We start from the raw sequence: 25741 nt of genomic DNA on the forward strand, positions 1-25741 counted from the left end.
GATTTGCACAGCTGATCTGAGACGCCGATCACACTGGGCACAAGATGCTCTCGCTCAGGCTGTGCTCAGCAGTGACTGGCAGACATGCCACTACCTCCATTTCTAGCAGTGTTGGTACCCCAGGGCTGACACCAAATGGACAAGCTCTAAGTGGAAAGAGCTGATCTTAGAGGCGATGCCTGTAGGGGTCCATCCACTCCTCCCTCCGAGGCTCATGCTGACCTGAGCACCCAGCTAAAGAAAGACACCTCCACCCTGTTCTTAGCTAGGGCACCACCCAACTAACCTGGCCTTAGAGGGAGCTGTTCCCATGTGTCACTAGGATCAGGGGACAGGCATCACCCACAAGCTCAGGAGCTGGCCTAGGACGGGGGTGCGGGGACCTCAATAGATGGACCCATCTGTGTCTCTCCATTTGTTTCTCTATTGCATAATTACAGCAGAGCTGCGTTAAACAATTATAGGAACTTCACCATAAACACGATGGAATGAAATCTCCTCTCTCCCCCTTTTCTCCCTCTAGAGACTCTGCAATCTGAACTGGAGAGCGAGAAAGGTCAGTGTCTGGGCTCGTTACATGAACTGATGTCAGGATTATTCCTAGAAATACGACAGGGGAATTTCACCTCTCCCCATTTTCTCCCCCTAGAGCAGTGGTTTTCAACCTGTGGACCACAGACCACGGCAGGTCTGCAGACTATGCCTAACATTTCCAAAGGGGTCTGCACCACCATTCTCCCTCAACCCTGCCCATAACCCTACTGATTGCTGTGAAAAGCAGAAAACTGGAAAAACTGATTTCCAATAAAATCAGGCTTTTCTGATTTTCACCCACATCAATAGAGTTCTGACCAGAGTGGGGAGGCGAAGGACCTGGCTGGAATACGGGGGGGGGGGGGGGGGAGAAGAGGAGGCAAGAAGTGCAGCTGTGGGAGCTGACTGGAGTGGGGGAGGGGCCCACTGCTAACCCTAACCTCACCCTCACCTTAAACCCTAACCCCAAGGTCACTGGCTTCTCCTGTATCCTGAGGGAACAAACAGTGAGTTTAGTGGAAATCAGGCTTCTCCAGTTCTCCAGTTTTCACCAAAATCAGGAGGGTTCAGCTCATTGATACTTAGAAAATCCCCTGAAACGCTGCAATCGATGGGACATGGTTCTCAAGAGTTATCCCATTCCAGACAGACAGACAGACCGTCGAGTTCAGTGGGGGGCCTCAGCCAAAAGGGAAAGGGGAGAGCCATGTACTCAGCGTTTTACCTGCACGAGCCTTGTGTCCCCAGTATAACGCTGGCAGTGGGAGTAGCTGGAGGCAGAGCACCCCAGTGTGTGTTCTACTTTCTACCAGTAGAAAAATGTCCACTATGAGTTTGCAATACGTACAGATAAATCTTCTACCTTGTAACCCACCTCTCCTGTTGTTCACTTCCAGCGGCGCATCGTGCAGAGAAAGGTGAGGTCCCTTTATTCATTGCAATGGGAGAGGAGGGGGAATCTCAAACTTTGCAAGAAGTTTCATAGACCCCCGAGGCAGGTCTTGAGAGCTCTCACTATGAACTAAGTCCGTTTGGTTTGTGCGGTGCACAGAGAAGCTCTGCCCCTCGTCCCTCACACTCAGGACACAGAATGAACAGACCCAAACCCCACTCCCTGAACTCCCAGGGGTTTACTGCTCCCACACAGCCAGGGGAGAGAGCGGGTTTGGCTCACTCTGCCCTCTGTGTAGCCAGCACTGTGCCCATGCTGTGAGCTGGCTGTAGTCCTTAACACCCCCGGTGTGACCTGCCAGGCAGAAGGTGGCCAGGGACATGGTGGCTGATGATGTCGTTGTGCTGCTCGCTACAGTGTCACTCTGCCCATTTGCTCTCCTGTGCTATTGGCTGCGGGCTCCACCCCCGTCCCACCCAGTCCCGTCACCCCAATGATCGACTAATCTGCCCCCAGGGAGAGTTCCCTCGAATCCCTCCAGACCCCTGTCAGTGTTTGGCTTGTGCCGTGAAGCAGAATGCTTGTGTTTTTGAGAATTATCACAACTCTGGATATTTACATTTCCATATCAGTATCTGGGCCTTTCTGAATCCTTCGTCCATTTGGGGTTTTTCTTTGCTTGTCTGTTTTGTTATAACCATACTCAATGTAAAACAGCATGTTCTCATTAGCCATATAAATGTCCTTTCCTGTTATTTCTGTTAAACTCTTTTCTTCAATGCTATCTTGTGGCAAGGAGGTCCACAGGCTAATTATGCATCATGTAAACAAGAGTATTTCTTCTTATAGTTTGAAATTTGCTACCTTTCAATTTAGCTGAGTATCCTCTTGTTCTTGCACTAGGAGGGAAGGTAGGTCTGAGAACCCAATTGATCTCTCTCTCACTCACTGTTTTCTATATCTCTGTCATGTCTCCTATCTAAACTAAAATGTCCCATCTTTTTCAATCACTTTTTATATGGCTTTGCCTTCAGGGCTCAAATCATAATTATTGCCCGTCTCTGTAATATCCTTCCTGAGATAGGGCGACCAGTACCGGTGAGGATGTATATAAGTGTGATTTTCTGTCCTGTTCTTTGTGCATCCTGACACTTCATTCTTTAAATACCACTGCACACTGAGTGGAGTTCTTCAAAGAGGGGTCCACAGTGCTGCCCAGGTCTTTTTCCTGAGTATTTTAAAGCCAATAACCTGCATGCATAGGTCTAATTATACTTGCAATGTGCATAACCTTCCATTGATCAACACTGAATTTCATCAGCCATCATGTTATCCAAGCTTGGTCTCTCTGAAATAACTCAGACTTCTTTGGTAACCTAAATAATTGTGTGTCATCTGCAAATTTTGCCTCTTTAGGGCTTATCCTTTGTTCCAAGTCACTGATAAATAGACCAGGGGTTCTCAAACTTCATTGCACTATAACTCCCTTCTGACAACAAAAATTACTACACGACCTCAGGAGGGGGGATCGAAGACAGAGCCTGCCCGAGCTCTGCCCCCTGGGTGCGGGGGCCAGGGCCAAAGCCGAAGCCCAGGGGCTTCCATCCCAGACAGGGGGCCTGTACTCAGAGCCCCAATACCCAGGGCTGAAGCCCTCAGGCTTCAGCTTCAGCCCTGGGCGGTGGGTCTCGGGCTTTGGCCCCAGCAAGTCTAAGCCAGCCCTGGCAACCCCATTAAAACAGGGTCACAACCCACTTTGGGGTCTTGACCCACAGTTTGAGAACCACTGAAATAGACTAAACACCAGTCCTAACACCCAACTTTGAGGCACCCCACTACTAACCTTTTTAGATATGAAAATTGACCATTTATTCCTACCCTGTTTTCTGTTGTTTAGCTGGTTTCTGATCCAGGACAATACTTAACCTCTCACTCCATGAAGACTAATGTCTGCACTACAGAGCTTATAATGCCAGAGTTGAACCGATGCAGCCGTGCCACTGTAAGATCTCTAGTGGAGCCATTCGATGCCAATGGGAGAGAGTTCTCCCATCAGTATAATGATTCCCCTCCTGCGGGTGGTGGTAGCTATGTGAGGAGGAGTTTCTCCCACCAACATAGTGCTGTGCACACTAACACTTATGTCAGTGTAACTTATGTTGCTCAGGGGGTGGAATATTCACTTCCCTGAGTGACATAAGTTTTGCAGACATAAGTGGTGGCGTAGACAGCCTTCGTTTCCTTCATAACCTTTTGTGAGGAACTTTTTCAAAGACTTTTTGAAAGTCCACATCAATTATGCCAGGGGTTCTCCTTTGTGCCACACTGTACTGACATACTCAATGACATTTAATAGATTAGTGAGACACAAGCCTAGTCTGTTCTAGGAATTTATCTTGGTATAGCTACGTTTTTCAGGAGTGTGAATAGAGAGTGAACCCACCAAGCTAACCCCTGGTATAGACAGTGCTAGGTCAACAGAAGACTCAACCTAGCTACTGACTTTGGGGGAGGTGGGTGACCTATGACGATGGGATAATCCCTCCTCTCAGGGTAGGTCGTGTCTATGCTGAAGCCCCCCAGCAGCTGTGGTGCAGCTGCACTGCTGTAGGGGTTTAAGTGTAGACAAACCCACAGTTTTCTTTTCCAGCTGTGCTAGTTGGACTTTTCCCCATCATTCTCATGTAGCTGATTTAGAATTCTGTTTTAATTCTTGTTTCAACCAGTTTACCAGTTACTGATGTAAAGCTCACTGGGCTGTAATTCTCAGAATTACTCCTGCCAAATTTTTAAAGCTGGGTACAACATTCCCAACCCTCTGAATCTCCAGAATAGTCGCTGATTTTAATGAGAGATGCGTATTATTGCTTGCAGCTCAGCCATATCGCTCTGACATTTCAGAACTCTTGAACGTTTGTCCCCTGGCAGGGATCCACGCTGCTCTTGGTGGCTGCTGGCTCTTTAACTTACCAGTTGTTCCAATATCTCGTCTTCACACCTCAATCCCTGATATTCATTTCATGAACAGAACAGCTCCAGGGCAGGTCTCTCCCCAACATTCTCTGTGGCAAAAACTGAGGCAAAGAAACCAGTCAGTCTCTCAGCATTGTCCGTACCCTTCCCAATTGCTCCCTTTCGCCCCTGTGGATCCAGGGAACCCATCGATTCTCTCACAGGCTTCCTGATTCTGATGGACTGAAATAATTCCCTGGTCTTTATTTTATGTCACTGGACGTTCACTCTCCTAATTCCATTTTAGCCTCCTAATTCCCATCATGCACTTCACCCGATGTACTTTATGCTCCTTTCTACTGGTTTCACTGGGTTAATATTTCCACTTGCTGAGGGGTCCCTGTTTAGCTCTAACAACCTCTTGCGCCTGGCCGGGTGGGGTTACTATATTTCTCCCCTTGCTAATTCCTTTGCTGCTCAGGAGGTGCCAGGCTCCGGTTGTTGACGTAGCCTCCAGGCTGAGTCTAAGGATTTTAACTTCCCTGCTTTAGAGCCTTTTTGACTCACTTCTCTTCTGCAAGATAATGTGATATGAGGGTGACTAGACAGCAAGTGTGAAAAATCGGGATAGGGGATGGGGGGTAATAGGCGCCTATATAAGTCAAAGCCCCAACTATCGGTACTATAAAATCGGGATATCTGGTCACTCTATGTGGTATTCACAAAAACAACAAGGAGCAGACTCCTTGTTGTTTTTGTGGATACAGACTAACACGGCTACCCCCTGATACTTGACTCTATGTGCTATTGACTCATTTCTCTTTGTTTTATTTTTAGACAAACTCCAGGCTGAGCTCAGTAAGTTCCATTCCCCCCAGTATCACCCTTGTCTCACATTGTCTCCTGCTCAGCGTGTTGGTGATCAGGGGCGTTCTCACCCCTCTCTCTGTGTTTGGTTGCAGGGTGGAGACTCGCCCAGCTCTACGCAGGTACAGTACATAACGCTGATATTTTATCCATGGTGAGACCCACCTCCCCCTGGGAGTTCTCTGCTCCTTTCCCTGCACTGAGCATTTTCCTATGACATTCAATAGGCTCGAGAAAGCAATGTCACTGGGGGCAGATGGAAAGGGGCAGGTGACATCCCAGGTTTATTGCATAGCAGGGACATGCTCCCTTTGGGAAAGGGCTGATTGGTGAGGGAATACTGCCCCTGGTGTCAGGGGTGAAAGTAAGTTGAGGGATTTACCGGCACGGGGCTGGGCTAGGGCCAGCTCTGGCCCCTGGAAGGGGCGGGACCTCAAGCGGAAGGGGTGGGGCTGGGGGTCAGAGCCAGCCACAGCCCACCCTATACTGGCAAGTGCCTTCTTCCCCCTCCCCTCCGCTGGGGTAACAGCAGCAGCCGGGGGCTTTGGCAGTGGTTTAAAGGGCCCTGGGCGGTAGCGGCGGCCGGAGCTCTGGGCCCTTTAAATCGTCCCCGGAGCCCTGGCTGCCGGTACCACCCCAGGCCCTTTAAATTGTCCCCGGAGCCAGCCGGAGCCTTGGGGAAGCAGTTGTGGGGCTCCGGGGACAATTTAAAGGACCCATTGATCAGCCGCCGCGACCGCCCTGGGCTCTTTAAATTGCTGCCCCAGCCCCGCCGCCGCTTCTCCAGGGCTCTGGCAGCAATTTAAAGGGCAGGGGGCTCCAGCCGCTGTGGGGAGCCGCAGGCCCTTTAAATTGCGCCTGGGGAAGCCGATCCACCCCAGTACGGCGCACCGGCTCTTGCCGATATGCCGTACCAGGGCGTACCGGCTTACTGTCACCTCTGCCTGGTGTCACCTTTCCAGGGTGGTACCTGGGATCTGCAGAATGGACTTTCTTATCTGTCCATCATTTGCATTGAACTGCTCAGCTCTCTCTTCCCAGCAGCAGGGTTTCTATGCTCAGACCAGGCTTCAGCCCACAATTTCCTTCTCGCGTAATAGAACCATACAGGAGCTGTTCACTGTCTCCCTGGATTTGGGGGGAGGAAGGCCCTGTCCCCATTGCCAGGGCAGACAGGTTTTTATAACCAGCCCGTGACACTCCCCTGACCCAGTTACAACTAATTGTGCCCCCGTGGCAGCTTTTCTGCCTCACAGCCGGGGCTGAGCTGTGTGTGTGTTTGCTCCCAGCCTCCTGCCTGACCCTGTGTGTGCCCTGGAGCCTGCTGGGGGAGTCGGGGCCGCTCCAGCAGGGATCAGAGAGCCCAGGGGCCATGCACACACATTGCAGAGCCACTGGCCCAGGGTCCATACACTCCAGGGTCTCCTACCACACAGAGCTGGGAGGGAGGGGGGCATCCAGGGCAGTTACACAAACACCGCTGGGGGTCCTGTTCGGGTTGCCACCTCTGAGGTCCAACAAAACAGGAAATCTGCCTGCTTCATGGACATCACCTGTCCCCTCACCCGGGCACCGTCTCCCCATCTGAATCCCAGGAGAGGGCACCAGCCACCACAGGCTCCTGCTCCTGGACTGCCCCAAGTACCAACCTCACCGAGCAGGACATGGCGCCAGATCTACCCCGCTGCCCCCGGCAGTGACCCCCGCAGCTGGTACCTGCACAGGGGTGACTGGGCCCTGCTGGCCCTGAGCTCCTGATCTCACTCACTGCTCCGAGCTGCCCCGTCTCTGCAGCTCCCAGGCACTCTGGACCCAGAGCTCCCTTTGCGTAGGCACGGTCACCCCGCAGCTCCCCCATTACAGCCATTGACACACCTGGGACTTGTCACGTCCTGGGCAGACTCACAGATTTCCCAGGAGAGTGACGTGGACAAAGGGACAATCCTGGGAAAACCTGGACAGGTCGGGTGCCAACTTTCTAATCTCACAAAACCGAACACCCCTGTCCCGCCCCTGCCCTGAGGCTCTGCCCTTCCCCCTCTCCGGGGCCCTGCCCTTGCTCCCTCCATCCCCCCTCCCTCCCTCGCTCACTCTCCCCCCACCCTCACTCACTTTCACCGGGCTGGGGCAGGGGTTTGGGGTGTGGGAGGGGGATGAGGGCTCCGGCTGGTGGTGCGGACTCTGGGGTGGAGCCAGGGATGAGGGGTTTGGGATAGAGGAGAGGGCTCCAGGATGGGACAGGGGATTGGGGTGCGGGGGGGGATGGGCTCTGGGCTGGGGGTGTGGGCTCCAGGTGGGGCCAGAAATGAGGGGTTCAGGGTGTGGGAGAGGGCTCCGGGCTGGGGCAGGGGGTTGGGTGCAGGGGTGGTGAGGACTCCAGCTGGGGGTGCGGACTCTGGGGTGGGGCCGGGGATGAGGGGTTTGGGTTGCAGAAAGGGGCTCCGGGCTGGGGCCGAGGGGTTCAGAGTGAGGGAGGGGTGCGGGCTCTGGGGTGGGGCTGGGGATGAGGGGTTTGTGGTGAAGGACGGAGGCCTGACAACCCTATGGACAGGTGCCAACCCTAGGTCCTGTCCACACGGCCCAGTAACACCCTGCTGAGCTGGGTACAGGCAGCCACGTGCCAGCTCAGGCCCCTGGCAGGGACGCTGAGCTGCTATGGTCACTAACAGTGTTAACTCTGCCACGTGCCCCACACCACACCCCAGGAACAGCTGTAACCTAGACTCGTGGCACTGCAGGGCTGGAAGGGACCTGGAGAGGTCACCTAGCCCAGCCCCTGGTGCTGGGGCAGGGCCTAGACCATCTCTGGCAGGGATTTGTCCAATCTGTTCTTACAAACCTCCAGTGACGGGGATCCCGCAGCCTCCCTTGGACCAGGTCCAGAGCTTCGCTGCCCTGAGACTTAGAAAGTGTTTCCTCATCTCCAGCCTCAGTCTCCCTTGCTGCAGCTTGCACCCATTGTTCCTTGGACAGGCCCTCGCCCTGGCCGCTGCGGGCACTGGGGGTGTCACCAGGTGTGAGCATCGCTGTTATCGCACTGAATGGCTGGGTGCGCTGGGCTGGCTCAGGGGGGCAGTGAGGGAGCTGGGGCCTTTCACTCCCCAGTCACCGATCTCAGCCCAGGCTCAGAGTCCGGCTCCCAGTGAACAGGAGCTCATGTCGTAATTCTCGTTGACGGCAGCCTGACCGGCCATGTCCGCAGGGAGGCCAAGGCCTAAAGGGGCCACAGGGACGGTTCCTCCCCAGGGAGAGACTCTAGCAGGTGTCAGGGCTGAGCCATGTTGGCAGGACAGTGCGGGGCTCACACGGCCACTGTGACGTCCTCGTACCCTTGATATCCAGAGCTCCAGCAAGTGGGGTGTAAACCTCACTCGTACCCCCAGCACTGAACTCACTGACACTGCCCCGAGGCCCCCTCTCCTCCCGGGGTTGGGGGTGCTGGAGAATAAATGGCACTGGAAGAGAGGGGCCAGGAGACCATGGCCCCATCACTTTTACTGATAGGAGGGCTAGGTCTCCCACTTTTTACCGGCTGTAAGGTTGAGCAATGGGGGGCGGGAGGGGGCAGAGAGGAGCTACCACTGGGGCCGGGTGTTGGGGGGGAAGAGGTGGTGAGGGGGTGGAGTCTTGGGGAGAAGGGGCTGTGTGGGGGCGGGGTCTTGAGAAGAGGCAGTGTGAGGGCAGGGGTTCGGAGAGAAGGGGTGGTGCGGGGGCAGGAGCTCCAGGAGAAGGACCCACATGGGAGGGCGGGGCCATGGTTCAGGCACCGGAGGCCCCTCTACTTTTAGGGAGCTTCCATCACTCCTGGGGAGAGGACCATCCCGGATCCTGATCCACGGGCACATCTGTGTATTTGCCGGGTGCACAGAGCTCTCCAGGTGGAGACACTTTCTCACTGACCCAGGAGTTGGTGCTGGGAGGCCCCACTGCCCAGAAGACCAAGGGCTCTCGCTCCCCTGCCCTGGGGGTGAAGGGAGGGGCCCAGGGGCTGCTGTTCCCTGTCCCAGGAATGGGGTGAAGGGGACGTGGACACAGACAATCTCGTTGCTTGCGCTGTGAGGGGCAGACCTGGCTCCATGCTGGGCTTCAGAGCCTGAGCTCCAGCCTGAGCGTGAACGTCTATGTGGCTATTTTTAGTGCCAAGGAGGGAGCCCCACAAGCCTGAATCTGTCCACCCCGTTCGGAGACTCGCTGCCGCGGGCTGTGTACATGAACCCAGAGTGTGTCCAGAGTCTGGGTCTGAAAGTTCCCAGCGCGTCTGATCCAGGGCTGGTTAATGAGAGCGAGGGGGGTGGCTGGCGCAGTGGTTAGATGGAGACACCGGGGCCCCTGGGGCTCTGGGACGGTCTCTGTGACCATTGTCTGCTCTGGGAGACGCCCAGGTGCAGCTGCAGAGGGTCTGTGCCGCCAACATCATCCATGGGACAATCGCTCTGGGCAGAGTTCAGGCTGATTTGTGGGGTCTCCATTTTCAGCCTGATTTTGGGGGCGAGATCAGGGGCTCGGGGAATTTTTTTAACCAGGTCAAATTAAATAGCAGCTCTGGAGTGTTTCATAGCTGATGTCCTGAGTCTGACCTGCCCGTAACTTTGCGTTTCTGGGGATGTTGAGAGTCACTCACTGCAAGTCACTGGGATTTGGGCTCCTCAGTTGCTCAGACAGGTTTACAGTGAAGCTGGGTGAAATGTTTTGGACAAATACTTTATTTGCTGCAAAATTATATTTTGGGTCGACAGAAACGATTCACGAACCCCTGTCGAGTTTGCTGACGAGTTTCAATGAACAGAAATGTGCCGCCGCTTCCCTTCCAGCCTTTAGCCCCGTGGCTGGGCCCCCAGCGGGGAGTCCCCGGTTCAATCCCCCCGTGGGACGCCATGAGGGCTTGAGCTGCTGGGCTCTGGGGGTCTGATGACGTCCCCCTGTGTCTAAATATTGCCCTGGGCACTGGCCAGAGCGTGGGAGCTAGGCTGACTCTGCAGCCCAGGGTGTCAGGCCCCGACCTGGGAGACGCAGAGTCCAGCCCCCCTACTCCAGTCACCCTGTAATCATTGATCCATAACCCCAGTGATGGGAGGGGTTACGGCCCCTGGCACACCAGTGTCTCAGGCCATGTCTGCCGGGGTTTCCTTGCATCGGTGCAAACCCCCAGGGTAGACTGGCTGTGCGGATGTGAACTGGGACTGGCGCTTGGTGCAGCTTCTCCCAGATGGAGGGGGCAGTAAGTGGGGAAATGCCCCCTCCCCTCCCCACTGTCCTGGCCTCATTAGCAACAGCCTATTAGTACGCATTTGCCCCCCCCTCCCCCAGAATCCTCCACTGCATGGCCGCCCCAGTGAGCCCAACCCAGAGCACTGCCCCATGGCAGACGGGCTGGGCCAGGAAAGGGGCGGGGCTGGCTGTGGGGTTTGCCTGGCTGGAAGGTGGTGCCCATGGGGCCCGCCAGCATGGAGAGTCCCAGCTGCGCCCCCTAGGGCAGGGCTGCATCCCCAGTGTGTGTGGGGCCAACACCAACCTGCTCTTAGCGAGAAACCAACCACACATGAACCCAAAGCAAGAGAGATTCCCTGGGACCTGCCTCTCCCTCACCCCTCTGGCTCCTGCCCCTCCCTTACCCTTTTCTCACGCCTGTGCCCACCTGGACCCTGCGTCTATTCTGACCCCTCCTCCTCGCCCCTCCCCTTCTTCCCACCCACTTTCTGCTTCCCCAGGCCGCTCTGTCCCCTACTTGGCCTCCCTGGCATGTGCCCCTGCCTTCCACCCACCTCTGCCCCACCGGAAACCCCCCTTTCTTCCCCCCTGCCCTCCTGGCACCTTTCCCTCTCCCCCAAACATCCTCTACACCCTGGAGCCTACCCATCACTTCACACCCCCGCTATGTCCTGGCATCCACCTCTCCCCTTTCCCTCCTCTGCTGCCAGGTCTCCCACCCCTTCCCTCATTCACATCTGCTTCCCTGGTGCCTGCCACTGCCCTCACCCCCTCTGTCCCCTGGTGGCCGTCCCACCCCTCACCCTCTTCTGCTGTCCTGGCTTCTGCCCTTCTTACTCCCCTCAGCCCTCCTGGCACCTGCCTCTCTCCCCACCCTCTCTGACCTCTGGCACGCACCCCTTCCCTCACCCCCCTGTGCCCACCCCTCCTCTAGCCCCACTCTGACCCCCCGGCACCTGCCTCTCCCCAATGTCGTCTCCTAACACCTCCCTCTACCCACCTGCCCCTGCCTCTCTCCTCGCCCCTCTCTGCCCCCTGGTGCTTGTCCCTCCCCTCCTCTGCCCTCCCTGTGTCTGCCCTTCTGCTCAACCCCCTCAATCCCCCTGGCACCTACCCTTTCCCTTACCCCCCGCACCCTTCCCTCCTTCCCCCTGCCCCCCCAAAAACCTGACCCTCCCCTTGTCCCCTTCCTCCCTGGTGCCTACCCCCTCACCACCCTCTGCCCCACTGACCTCACTCTCCTCTCGCCCCTCTGCCACCATCATCCATGCCACCTTCTCTTTATTTCTCACTCTGCCCCTCCCCTCGCCCTCTGGCTCCATGACACCTGCACCCCTCAGCACCCCTCTAGTCCCCTGATGCCAGCTCCTCCTCTGCCCCAAGTCCCAGCTCTACCCTTGCCCCCTCTGCCCGCCTGGTGCCTGCCATTTCCTTTGCCTCCTCTGCCCGCCTGGTGCAAGTCCCTCCCCTCGCCCCCCTTTGGACCCCTGGTCTCTGCCCTTCCCCTCACCTCAGCACTGGCCCGCCCCTCCCCTCACCCTCTCCTAATCTCTGGGTCCCACCCCTCCCTTCATCCTCCCTCTGCCCCCCTGGTGCCCACATCTCCCTTCACACTCCTCTGCCCCCCTAGGTCCTGCCCTTCTCCACACCCCTCTCTCTGCCCCCCTTCTGCTCACCTGTTCCCTCACCCCCCATTCTGCCCCCCAGCACCAGTGCCTGCCCATTCGCTCCCCCCATGGTTCCACCTCCCCACTCCTCATCATCTCACCCCCTGGCAGCTCACCCTCCCCTTGACTTCCCCTGCCCCATTGGAGCTCCCCCATTCCCTCACACCCCTCTGCCCCCTGGTGCCCGCCCCTTCCCTTGCCCCCCGCAGCCCCCTGGGGTCCATCCCCTTCTTTTCCCATGGAGCCCACCCCTCCCCCCACCCTCTGCAGCACCCGGGATCCTGCCCTTCGCCCCCCCTCTGTTCTTATGGTGCCTGCCCCTTCCCTTGTCCCCACATTGCCCTTGTGCCTGCCCCACGCTCTACCCCTCCCCCCTCTGCTCCTGTCACCTGCCCCTCCCCTTTCCTCTCCTGGCATCAGCCTCTCCCCTCCCCCCTCCCCCACTGACACCTTCGCACCCCTCCCCCGCTCCTCCTGCCCCTTCCCCCCATTGTCTCCTCACAGGCAGAGGGGCCCTGACTCCCCTCAGGCAACAACCCCCCCCAGTGATTAACGGGGACGCAGGTTAATTTCCCTTCGATCCCAGTGACCAGCCCCTGCCCCCGGCCCTGACTCTGTGACTCTCTCCCCAGTGGACGTGACTCTGGATCCAGACACGGCAAATCCCTACCTCGTCCTGTCTGGGGATCGGAAACGTGTGAGCGATGGAGACAGACGCCAGGATCTGCCCGACAACCCTGAGAGATTTGATTATTGTGTCTCTGTCCTGGGCGCTGAGGGGTTCGCGGGCGGGAGGCGTTACTGGGAGGTGGGGGTGGGAGACAAGACGAGATGGATTCTGGGGGTTTGTCGGGAATCTGTGAGCAGGAAGGGGAGGGTCGCACTCTCCCCTGGGAATGGATACTGGGCCGTGTGGCAGTGGTATGGGGGATACAAGGCCCTCACCTCCCCCTCGACCCCCCTCCCCGTGAGCGTCCGGCCCAGCCGGGTGGGGATTTTCCTGGACTATGAGGCGGGCGAGGTCTCGTTTTACAATGTGACTGACGGGTCCCGTCTCTTCACGTTCACTGGCACCTTCTTCGGGACGCTCCGCCCTTATTTCTGTCCCGGTCTCAACGCTGGGGGTAGAAACGCGGCTCCCCTGATCATCTGCCCGGTCCCGGCTCCGGCCGGGGGGAATCTCGGTCCCTGACACTGACCCCGCGGCACAGACCGGCCCCCCCAGCGCTGCTGCTCCTCTGTGGGGGGGCCGGTTACTGCAGCTACTGGAGTTTTTCTGCTGACCGGACGCTGCCAGTTTCCCTTTTCCACTGGAGGGTCCAGTCGAAAACCGGACACCCGGCAACCCCCAGCCCTCACCTTGCCCCGTCCCCTGCCCCGGGGTAGCAGATGGTGGGGGATGGCGTCATTCACTCCTGCCAGAATTTTCTATCCCTGTGAACTCTCAATGTAAAATAGGAAAGAAAAAAGATTATTCTAATTTAGAAAATATTATTGTAACAAGGGGTAAATACAAGAATACTTTAATTTAAATTTCACAGTATTTCAAAAAAAGGCATCTAAACATATTTTTAGAAATGGAATTATTTACATTTTTTTTTTTATTCTTCCCTCAAATCTGTATTGAAGTTTAACTTTTCTCAATAACATCATTTGTATTTCAACTGTGGAATTTCAGAAAATCCAAAATATTTATCTTCACAAAATAAACGATTAAACTGTCAGACGGGGTTGTTCAATTACAATGTACGTGTGTCATAAACATCACAACTACACACATGTGCAGCTGCTCTCTCCCTCTCCTCCTCTCGCTCTCTCTCCCTCCAACCCCCCCTTTATTGTCTTGACTGGTTCTCTCTGGGAGGCAGGGCACATACACCCACCTCCTGCACTGCACCTTTGAAAATTAATAGCTTAAAAATGATAGAATTAATGAAGCAATATATTTAAATTCACTCATACAAGATTATATAATATTCTTTGGAGTTCTGTCAGCATTAATTCACTTTCTAGCTGAATATAATCGGTAATCAAGATATGACCCTTCCTTGCTTTTTCTCACAAAACATGGTCCCCAACCTCAAGTGCTGTATTCTTAGATACCAGGGGTCGGCAACCGTTCAGAAGTGGTGTGCCGAGTCTTCATTTAGTCACTCTAATGTAAGGTTTTGCGTGCCAGTCAAACATTTTAACGTTTTTAGGAGGTCTCTTTCTATAAGTCAATAATATATAACTAAACTATTGTTGTATGTAAAGTAAATAAGGTTTTTAAAATGTTTAAGAAGCTTCATTTAAAATTAAATTAAAATACAGAGCCCCCCCGGCCCTTGGCCAGGACCCGGGCAGTGTGAGTGCCACTGAAAATCAGCTTGCATGCCGCCTTTGGCACACGTGCCATAGGTTGCCTACCCCTGCGAAATACAAAAATGTCTTCTACAATCTCATTTTTGTGGTTTATTTTTCTTTAGAAATATTATTTGCAGGGAATGTCCTGTCAGTGTCCACTGTTGATTTCAGAGTACTGCCAGGCTTTCCATGTTCTTGGTTCTAAGGACACAACAAATGCAGTTTGATAAAGAAATAGAGAAGGGGTTGTATTCCTTTACTCAATCATCACAAATTAACTTAATTGTAGTAAAGATGCTGGCACTTAATGACACACAACATGAAATTTGGTGACGTTTTATTGGGAGACCTTTCTTCTCGGCCATAAATCAGTCAAAAGGGTGCTATTTTTGTTGTCATGTGAGGTTTAGAGTACAAAGAAAAGAAAGTTGCTCCAGGAAATTCATCACAATTCCTCTGGGTTCTGTCCACCACCTTCTGGAATGCTCTGTACAAATAGTGACCGATTGGTCCAATTCCTTGATGTTAGCGATTGAACCTAATTTCTTGAAGAGCTGGCTGAGCAGAGTGTGAGGGGAGGCACATCACATGGCATTGCTAGGACTACTTTTTGTTTTAAACGTGACGTGTTATGAACATTTTCAGTGTCATCATTCAGTTTTGAAGATTTATTCACAATACGCCATCCATGGCAGAGTGCCCGAAACTTACCTTGATTATTTGAAAATAAATACCCTAACGTTATCTTGTGATGGATTCATTTGTGTTTTTATCCAGTCTGCTGCTTTTTAGGTGGCATGGTCTGCTGAAGCTCTGTGTCACACGGCCGCGATTGTGCAATTGACCATATAGTGAAAATAACATCAAATGTAAACTGTTACCTCGTTATTCAGTTCAGAACCTAGATCTGCCAGTATCTGCTCTGGACAGCCATGTTAATATATAATTTCACATGTCTTCTTCTCCACATCATGTGCGGTCATAGTTCTAAGTGTAAAATTCTTCTACCTATTTTGAAAAATCATCTGTAGCTGTCAGTACATACTGGTATAGCTTCTGGGACACTGGATAGAGCCCGATTAAATCTGCTCTCAGCAATTCCCAGGTTTTAACAACCTATGTGCAAGAACACAGGCTAGAGTTCTCATTTGGATCTTTCCTATGACATTTTTATTATAATCCCAACTATAGTAAGCAAAGTAAACATTATAATGTGGTTTCTGTAACAGTTAATGTCTCCACACAGTCAGAATCTAACTTTTGGTGTTTTTCAGAAGTAAATAAATACAGGACAAATTTCTGCAACTGAGAACTTGCATAAATACACCTTGCAGGGTCGGCGAGTTACATGGGCCCTTGGTGCTCGTGCTCCAGCAATATTCAGGGCCTGGGAGCCTGGGTCCACCAATGTTTGGGGCCAGGTCTCTGCCCCAGCCCCACCTGCTGCCCCCATGGGCCTCCCCTGGAGCGCCCCCGGCCCCGCCAGCTGCTCCGCGCAGTGCTCCCTCACCGGCAGCTGCTGGCTACAACACAGGGACCGGCGCGGGCGGCAAGCTGAGGTGGCTGCTGCACCTGCGGAGGGGGGAGAGGAGGAGGTGCACATGTGATGGCAGCCCCCCTGGCACCTACTGGGAGATGACTCCAACTCCGAGGAGGCTTCCTGGAGTCTGGACCTGAGCAGCTGGGGCATGGGTCTGTGTTGGACTCGTGCCCCCGCCCGCAGTCACCTCTCCTGCCCAATGCTTGGCAAGGAGATGCCCCATCCCCCACCCCCAGTGATGCTATGGTGAGGGGCAGCAGCGGGGAAGAGGTGCACACGTGGCCGCAGCCCCCCACCACCTTCTGTCACCCACCAAAAGGGAGGCGAGGGGGCTTCCTGGACCTGAGCACCTGGGGCTTGGGTGAGTGTCGTGACACCCTGCCCTCCCCCCTCGCCTCCGCAGTTACCACTCCTGCCCCAGGCTGGGCAAGGGGCAGCCCCATTCCCCACTGGACAACGACGAAAAGTGTTTGCTGCCTCCTGAAGAACATCGCAAAAGAAGGGGCGACATTTTGTTTTAATTTTAGAAAGTATTTGCTTTTGAGGGCTATTGATCCAAGAGTGCTGGGTTGTTTCTGTATTCAAAAGCGTATTAATAAAGTTGATATTCTTAGTTAAATACATTTTTTTTATGATGGTGATATTGTGGAACAGAGGGAAACTGTTAAACGCTTCCTGTTTCCAGTCCACTTTTACATTATTTTAAAAAATATAAATCGGCTTACAAGGCAGGTGTGAATGTCCCACAAGGCTCCTGTCTGCATCTTTAGGAGCCTAAATAACTTTCCAAATCTGGCACAGAGACTAAGGGGCAGATTTTAGAAGGTCTGTAGTCACCTAAAGATGTAGTTAGGCATCTAGTGGGATTTTCAAAAGCACCTAGGTGCCTAACTCCCATTGGAAGCTAAGTGCCCAGGCATCTTTGAAAATTCCACTAGGCGCCTATCTGCATCTTGAGACACTAAAACACCTTGGAAACTCTGGGCCTAGGTGACTTGCCTAAGGCCACACAGGGAGTCTGTAGCGGAGCAGGGAATTATGCACCTTACCCTGGAACTCCCTTCAGAGCCGCACCTGAAGCGTCTCAGATCCCCTGAGCTCGGTCAGCACAGGCAGCGGGGTGTTTAATGACTATTCCCAGTCAGTGTGTTCTGGGGCACACAGGCTCCGCGTCGCTGGTGCCCTGACTCAGGGCCCGTCTGTCAGATAATAGTTCAATGATGTGCAATAAAAAAGGAGACTCTCACCTCAGAGGCTCCCCTCTGCAGCTCAATAAACTGTTACCCTTTGTACCCCCTGCTCGCCACCTGCACCTTTCTGCTGCTGTTACCAAAGGTCGTCATCTCAGCAGGATCATGAACGATGAGGGAGGGGAGGTTTCAGAGTGGTAGCCGTGTTAGTCTGTATCAGCAAAAACAATGAGGAGTCCTTGTGGCACCTTAGAGACTAACACATTTATTTGAGCATAAGCTTTCGTGGGCTAGAACCCACTTCATCAGATGCACGGAGTGGAAAATACAGGAGCAGGTATAAATACATGAAAAGATGGGACTTGCCTGCCAAGTGTGAGGTCAGTCTAATGAGACAATTCAACTAACAGTAGGATACAAAGGGAGGAAAAATAACTTTTGTAGTGTTAATGAGAGTGGCCTATTTCAAACAGTTAACAAGAAAGTGTGAGTAACAGTAGGGGGAAATTAGGATGGGGGAAATTAGGTTTAGGTTTTTTAATGACTTAACCAGCCCTAATTCAGTCTTTATTCAGGCCTAATGTGATGGTGTCCAGTTTGCAAATTAATTCCAGTTCTGCAGTTTCACGTTGGAGTCTGTTTTGGAAGTTTTTTTGTTGACGAATTGCCACTTTTAGGTCTGTTATTGAGTGACCAGGGAGATTGAAGTATTCTCCTACTGGTTTTTGAATGTTATAATTCCGGATGTCAGATTTGTGTCCATTTATTCTTTTGCATAGAGACTGTCCAGTTTGGCCAATGTACATGGCCGAGGGGCATTGCTGGCACATGATGGCATAGATCACATTGGTAGATGTGCAGGTGAATGAGCCTGTCAGGGTTCCTTCCCCACTCTGAACTCTCAGGTACAGATGTGGGAACCCGCGTGAAAGACCCCCTAAGCTTATTCTTACCAGCTTAGGTTAAAAACTTCCCCAAGGTACAAACTTTGCCTTGTCCTTGAACAGTATACTGCCACCACCGAGCGTTTTAAACAAAGAACAGGGAAAGAGACCACTTGGAGACGTCTTCCCCCAAAATATCCTCCCAAGCCCTACACACCCCTTTCCTGGGGAGGCTTGAGAATAATATCCTAACCAATTGGTTACAAAATCATCAAAGACCCGAACCCCTGGATCTTGGAACAATGAAAAAAATCAGTCAGGTTCTTAAAAGAAGGATTTTATTAAAAAAAAAGAAAGGTAAAAATCATCTCTATAAAATCAGGATGGAAAATACTTTACAGGGCATTCAAATTCAAAACACAGAGGATCCCCCTCTGGGCAAAACCTTAAAGTTACAGAAAACGAATAAACCTCCCTCTTAACACAGGGAAAATTCACATAAAACAAAAGATAAATGAATCCGCCTCGCCTGGCTTACCTATACTGGTTGCAATATTGGAGACTTGGATTAGGATGGGTTGGAGAAGATGGATTTCTGTCTGGCCTCTCTCAGTCCCAAAAGAGAACAAACATGTAAACAAAGAGCACAAAACAAAAGCCTTCCCCTGCCGCCCCTGCCCCCCAAGATTTGAAAGTATATTGTCCCCTTATTGGTCCTTTGGGTCAGGTGCCAGCCAGGTTAGCCGAGCTTCTTAACCCTTTACAGGTAACAGGATGTTGCCTCAAGCCAGGAGGGATTTTATAGCACTTTATACAGAAAGGTGGTTACCCTTCCCTTTATATTTATGACAGAGCCCTTGATGGTGTGGCTGCTGTGGTTAGGTCCTATAGTGGTGTCCCTTGAATATGTATGTGGACAGAATTGGCACCGGGGTTTGTTGCAGGGTTTGGTTGCTGGGTTAGTGTTTTTGTTGTGCGGTGTGTAGCTGCTGGTGAGTATTTGCTTTAGGCTGGGGGGGCTGTCTGTAAGTGAGGACTGGCCTGTCTCCCAAAGTCTGTGAGAGTGAGGGATTGTCCTTCAGGATAGGTTGCAGATCATTGATGATGTCCTGGAGAGCTTTTAGTTGGGGGCTGTAGGTGACGGCTAGTGGCATTCTGTTCCTTTCTTTGTTGGGCCTGTCTTGTAGTAGGTGACTTCTGGGTACCCTTCTGGCTCTGTCAATCTGTTTCTTCATTTCAAAAGGTGAGTATTGTAGTTTTAAGAATGCTGGATAGAGATCCTGCAGACGTTTGTCTCTGTCTGAGGGATTGGAGAAAATGCAGTTGTATCTTAGAACTTGGCTGTAGAAAATGGATCGTGTGATTTGGTCTGGATGAAAGCTGGAGGCATGTAGGTAAGTATAGTAGTCAGTAGGGTGGTGTTTATGTGACCATCACTTATTAGCACTGTAGTGTCCAGGAAGTGGACCTCTTGTGTGGACTGGTCCAGGCTGAGGTTGATGGTGGGGTGGAAATTGTTGAAATCCTGTTCGAATTCCTCAAGGGCCTCCTTCCTATGGGTCCAGATGATGAAGGTGTCATCAATGTAGCACAAGTGGAGTAGGGGCGTTAGGGGACGAAAGCTGAGGAAGCGTTGTTCTAAGTCAGCCATAAAAATGTGGGCATATTGTGGGGCCATGCGGGTACCCATAGCAATCCTGCTGACTTGAAGGTATAAATTATCCCCAAATCTGAAATAGTTGTGGGTGAGGACAAAGTCATGAAGTTCAGCCACCAGGTTTGCCGTGATAGTATCAGGGATGCTATTCCTGACGGCTTATAGTCCATCTATGTGTGGAATGTTGGTGTAGAGGGCTTCTACATCCATCGTGGCCAGGATGGTGTTATCAGGAAGATCACCAAAGGATTGTAGTTTCCTCAGGAAGTCAGTGATGTCTCGAAGATAGCTGGGAGTGTTGGTAGCGTAGGGCCTGAGGAGGGTGTCTACATAGCCAGAGAAATCCTGCGGTCAGGGTGCCAGTGCCTGAGATGATGGGGCGTCCAGGATTCCCAGGATTATGGATTTTGGGTAGCAGATAGAATACCCCTGGTCAGGGCTCTAGGGGTGTGTCACATCGGCAGAAGCACACTATGTAGAAGTCCAGTCTGCTGTTTCGACCTTCAGGAGGAGTCCACTCAGAATCCTTCTTTTTGTAGTGTTGGTAGGAAGCTTTCTGTGGGTTAGTGTGTGGTTAGAATACTCTGGGAATGGTGGGTAGAGCTAGACATTAACTAGGGTGTCTTGATAACTTTTCCCCCTAATTTGGACATGCAATTTTTCTCCCTTGTTCTCACTGGACTGAGCCTATTTTCTTGGAAAAAAAATAATGTGGCCAGATGAAAGAATAGCCGATAAAATCACATTGTTAGTTTCCCTCTGCTCCTTCCTCTTCAGTTACCTGGGGTGTGCCACGTTCACCTGAAAGCTGCAGCCTGAGGCTTATCTGGCACCTGGCTTGGGCTGGGGTTTGCACTTCAGCCTCGGGAGCAGGAGAACTCGCAGGGCCTCTGCAGAGTCACTCGGAGCAGCCCCAGGGCTGTTGTTACTTTCTGACATTTTCATTTTCAGGGCAGGATGGCGGAAGCCCGGAGGAGATTTAACAGCCAAGACAGAACTCTGTGAGCTCAGCTCAGTGTCTCCCTGTAACAATAACCCAGGGGGTCGCTAGGCCCCTAACAACGCACAGTGCACTCAGGGCCGGTGCAACCCTTAGGCGAACTAGGCGATCGCCCAGGGCGCCAAGATTTGGGGGTACCAAAAAGCGGTGCCCCCCCCCAATTTTTTTTTACATTTTAACTTGTCTTCTCTCCAAGGAGCGGGGGTGCTGCCTGGCCGCTGTGCAGCGCACGGAGCCGGGGGATGGACCGGCGGGGAGGGGCGGGGCGGGTCCAGCTTTCACTGCGGCGGGCGGGGCAGCACCGCGGGCAGTAGCAGATTTACCATGGCGCCAGCTAATGCGCCAGGCCCACACTCCGAAGGAGCCCCGGTGGCCGCTCTTCTCCGTGCCCCGCTCTCCCCTGCTGGGGCAGAAGCTTGGTGCTGCAGCTCCCGGGGCTCTGTCCTACTTCAACAGGGCAGGCTGTGCCGGCCGCCAAGCTCCCCCGTCCTCCGCCTCTTCCCCAGCATGCTGGGTTCCCGCCTCCCCCCTCACTCCCTCTCCCTCCCTGCCACCCATCAGCTGTTGCCTGCGAGAGGGAGAGGGAGGAAGCGGAGAAGAGGCAGGAGCGGGGCCTTGGGGAAAGGGGTGGAATTAGGACATATCCCCTCCAGGCCCCTGCCATGAGCCTCTCAGGGCAGGGGGCTGGGAGCATCCCCAAGACCCAAGCCCACACCCCCAGCCCTCTGCCCTGACTCCTCTACCCCCGAGTCCTCTGTCCTGACTCCTGCACCCCCCACACCTCCCATCCCTGACCCCTGCACCCCCCACACCTCCGAGCCCCAACCCCTGCACCCCCCACACACCCCCATGACCCCATCCCTGACTCATGCACCTCCTCACACACCCCCAGCCCTCTGCCCTGACTCCTGCACCCCCCACCCCCCATGCCCTGACTCCTGAACCCCCCTCACACACACACAGCCCCCAGTCCTGACTCCTGCACCCCCACATATACCCAGCCCCCCCACCTCATGCCCTGACTCCTGCACATCCCCGCCACCACCCTGAGCACCAAATGGGAGCTCCTGAACCCGGCCCCCCACATACCCACCTGCACCCCTGACACCGAACGGGAGCTGCCCCAGGTAAGCACTCCACACCCCAACCTCCAGCCCCAGCCCTGAGCCCCCTCCCTCATACTAGCTGCTGGCCAGACCCTGAACCCCAACCCCCAGCCTGCTCCTGCACCCTAACTCCCTCCCAGACCCTGCACCCCCACCGTCAGCTCGGTGCAGAGAGAGATGAAGAGAATGGGCTAGAACCAGGGAGAAGGTAGGTACCAGCTCTATGTGGGCAGGGGTGAGGGAGGGATCCTGTTTACCCCCCCCCCCCCAGCCCTGCTGCACTTGCAGTTTACTCCCAGCCCCTCCCTTGCTCCAAGGACCAACCCTAGTTCCCACCCCGCTGTGCTTTTGCCTCCGGCCCCTGCCTTGCTCCAGTCAGCAGGGACTAATTCTCCCACCATGACCCACTGTGCTCATCTTGCCCCTGGCCCCTGCCTCGCTCCAGCTGGGGACCAATCCTTCCCCCCCACCATGCCCAGCTGTCAGGGTGGATAAAAATCAATGACTTTAAGAAAAAAATAAAAAAATTAGATTTTAATTTAACTTGGATTTTTGAGGGAAAAAACGATCTAAAGATAGTTTTAATTAAGATACATTATATCATGGAATAGGGATAATAAATTCTAATTCTATAGTATGAGACAATATATAATTGTAATCTTTAAGAAAAGTTCTGTAAATAAGTTCTAATAGTTCATGGATTAGGGACCCAATCTTATGGGGTTCCAGGGGCTTCTGTATAGATTATTGAAGTTAATTTTTCTATCTACCCAATGGGACTCAGTGCTCAGTCTGCAAGACACCATCAGATATGCTTAGTTTTGCAGTTCTCAAACTGTGGATTTGTGTCTCCAGAGGTAACATGCTTGTTAACAGCAAAAATGTTTTTAAATAAATAAATAATGTATAGCGGTGAGAAATAACAGACCTCAACTCTATTGTCCCTCTGCAAATTTGTGTACACAGGGTCAACCCTTTACCTCTCTTTAAAAGCGAAAAGTTTCAAAAAGTTCAATGAACAGAAGATTGTTGAGGGCAGAATAGATCTGGAAAAGGAGAAGAAGTCTGGAGGTAAATGTGAGAAGTGATGGACATATGCTTTTTTATTAAAATATTATGTTTGCTGTTGAAGAAAAAAATACTTAACGTTGTTGTTTTAGTTAAATAAAACAATTTAAATGTCTGTCTGGTAGTGTTCTCCTCTTAATACAGCCTGGCAAGAAAATCCTCCAAATATTCATGATTAACCTCTTGAATTGGAGATAGTTCACCGTCCAATGACTTCATAAATACCTGCTTCAATTATCTTTGACAGATGAAATAACCAAACAATCATTCATTTTCTGATATAGCTGTAAAACTCATCTGAAAAGTTTTCAAAATAAATCACAGTTTACAAATGTACAGTGCGTGCCTTCTAAAAATGAAACCTACATCTGTCTCTGAGTTGTGAAGAATATGTATTAAGGTTATAACAACCAACAAGAATGCACTTTTATGTAGAAACCCATGATTAAATCAAGTCTTCCTAACTTGTGATTTAAGTCATGATTTAAATCAAATCTACCCTGCCCGCTGTGCTCTTGCCCCTCGCCTCTACATTCCCCAGGGAGGCCCACAAATATGTTTGGCATCGGGCCCACAAAAAGTTAATCTGGCCCTGGGGGGAGCCAGGCCAGCCCCCTCTGGAGCAGGGAGCACGGGGCCCGGCCTGCTCTGGGGCAGAGCACAGCCCCCACAGGCCCATGAGGTGGGACAGGTTCATCCCCCTAAGGTGGGACTGTTCATGGAGCAGGGCCGTGGCAAGACCAGATGGGAGCTGAAGGCAGGCGCTAGGGGGATGGAGCGGGATTCCTTGCCCAAAGCCTGAGGGTGCCTGGGTACCTGCTGCTGCCTCCCCGTGTGCCCCCGCAGTCTTCCCACTGGTGCCCCAGCTCCCCATAGCGAGCAGCCTCGGAGACCCCTGCCTGCCCCCCTTATTCTACATTTGGCCCAAGACTTTTTTAAATTTCTTGGAGCAGTTTACCCGTCTCAGGATTTCTATGGGAAGTGCTCACCTGGAGCCACAGCTGGTCAATGCAGAGACAAGCGGGCATCATGAGGCATTATAGTTACCAAACATGGAAACCTCCCGCTCTGGGTACCCAGAATGCATGTGTGTGTGTGTGACGTCGTTTTCCTCATTGCGCGTGGCCGTCACCCGTTCTGACAGGCTGGTTATCGTGCTACGTTGACTCGTTTTCGGAGGTTGTCGACTGAGGCTCACGATGTCTGTGGAGATGTTTCAGATCTCAGACTCTGGCAAGTGCTGCTGCATCACTTCGCGAATACGTTGTGTCCATTGTGTGGGTATGTTGAGTGTTTGAGTGTGTATGTTTACGTGCCGATATGCGTGTGTTGTTGACATTTGTCATATTGATATTGTCCTTGCCACTTTGTACCGCAGTGAAGCAGTACGCGGGGAGGGGAAAGGAGGGGGAAGGGGGGGCACAAGGAGGAAGTTTCGCCTAGGGCGCAAAATATCCTTGCACCGGCCCTGAGTGCAATACACAGGTGATGGGATGTGCGCGAGGGCCAGATCCAACGGCCAGTGGGAATCTGACCATTGACTGCAAGGGGCACCGGATCAGGCTCCAAGGCCCGGAGAGTCTCAGACAGGCCAGAGCTCACGGATAGAAATGTGGGGCTGGAAGGGCTCCGGAGAAATCACCACATCCAGCCCCATGCGCTGAGGCAGGGCTCAGTAAACCGGACTGCTAGGGCTTCACCCTGGTCTGTGGGGGGTGTGGGGGGAGAGGGGGGTTAAGCATCCTCAGACCATGCTTCATCCAGACCTTATTTTGTGGGTTTTTACAGCTCTGAACTTCACAGACTGACTCTTTAGCTCCAGCTGTAGAGACTTGTGCTAAGCGCTGTAGGTCCCCACTTCAATCCCCAGTGAGTGTTGGGGTGGGTTAGACAGTTCCTGCCTGTGGGGCAGGGGATATGCGCTCCCTTCCAGCCTTCCAGCAATACACATCAGATTAGTTCATATTCTTCCCCCTCTCTCCATTGCCCCCTGTTCTCCCATCCCTTCTCCTCACCTCCATCCATTCCTTCTCTCCTGCCCTCTCCCTGTCTTTCCCCCTCTTTTACTCTCCTTCAGTTTCACTTTCCTGTTTTCTCCCCCTCCTGGCTCCTCCTTTTTCTTCTTCTCCTTCTGTGGCTGGGACTAGCAGATACTTGCAGGCGGCCCCTCCCAGTGTCAGCCCAAGCCCACACTGTGTAGAGCCACGGGCAGAGAGAACAGATACTCACCCAGCTGCCATGGCCGCTGCAGCTACAGCAGGGGAAATACAAGATGAAGCTATTTGCTCCGTCTGCCTGGGGTATCTGACAGAGCTGGTGACTACAGTGTGTGGGCACAACTTCTGCAGAGCCTGCCTCACCCAGTACAGTGAGGAGAAGGGAACGGAGGGGAAGGTTTCCGTATTTGGTAACTATAATGCCTCATGGTGCCCTGACCTGTCCCCAGTGCAGAGCCCAGTTCTAGAAAAGGGAGTTCCAAATCAACACACAGTTGAAACAACATCATACAAAAATCAAACAACTGGGGTTAAAATCATCGGACGCATTCAATGAGCTGTAGCTCACAAAAGCTTATGCTCAAATAAATTTATTAGTCTCTAAGGTGCCACAAGTCCTCCTTTTCTTTTTGCGAATACAGACTAACACGGCTGCTACTCTGAAACCTGCTCTCTGAGTGAGACTTACTCACAAGAGTGTGACCCTGTCACAACATCTGAGCATGAGCTGCCCCCATCCAAACCCCTCCCCACAACCCCAGCGCCGCGACCGGGGGCAAAGACAGAAACCTGACAGTGAGGAAGGACAGAGAAGAAGCTAAGGCCGAGGAGAG

At 52.9% G+C, this 25741-nt stretch overlaps 1 protein-coding gene across 7 annotated transcripts in view; it reads left to right on the forward strand.

Moving 5' to 3' along the window:
• Window positions 1-25741, forward strand: part of LOC140898041 (butyrophilin subfamily 1 member A1-like) — a 317607-nt gene that overhangs the window by 166387 nt on the left and 125479 nt on the right. For 5 of the 7 annotated variants that reach the window (XM_073311458.1, XM_073311454.1, XM_073311455.1 and 2 more), the window contains 2 exons: window positions 524-556; window positions 1431-1451. In XM_073311458.1, coding sequence (XP_073167559.1) covers window positions 524-556; window positions 1431-1451 — 54 coding nt within the window. Of the gene's footprint in view, window positions 1-523; window positions 557-1430; window positions 1452-5215; window positions 5237-5340; window positions 5368-12752; window positions 14319-25741 lie in introns of those variants that run through there. The other 2 variants (XM_073311463.1, XM_073311457.1) reach the window with 2 other exon arrangements.

The sequence above is a fragment of the Lepidochelys kempii genome, chromosome 14 (genome assembly GCF_965140265.1).
Source record: "Lepidochelys kempii isolate rLepKem1 chromosome 14, rLepKem1.hap2, whole genome shotgun sequence".
In the NCBI taxonomy this organism is placed as follows: Eukaryota; Metazoa; Chordata; order Testudines; family Cheloniidae; genus Lepidochelys; species Lepidochelys kempii.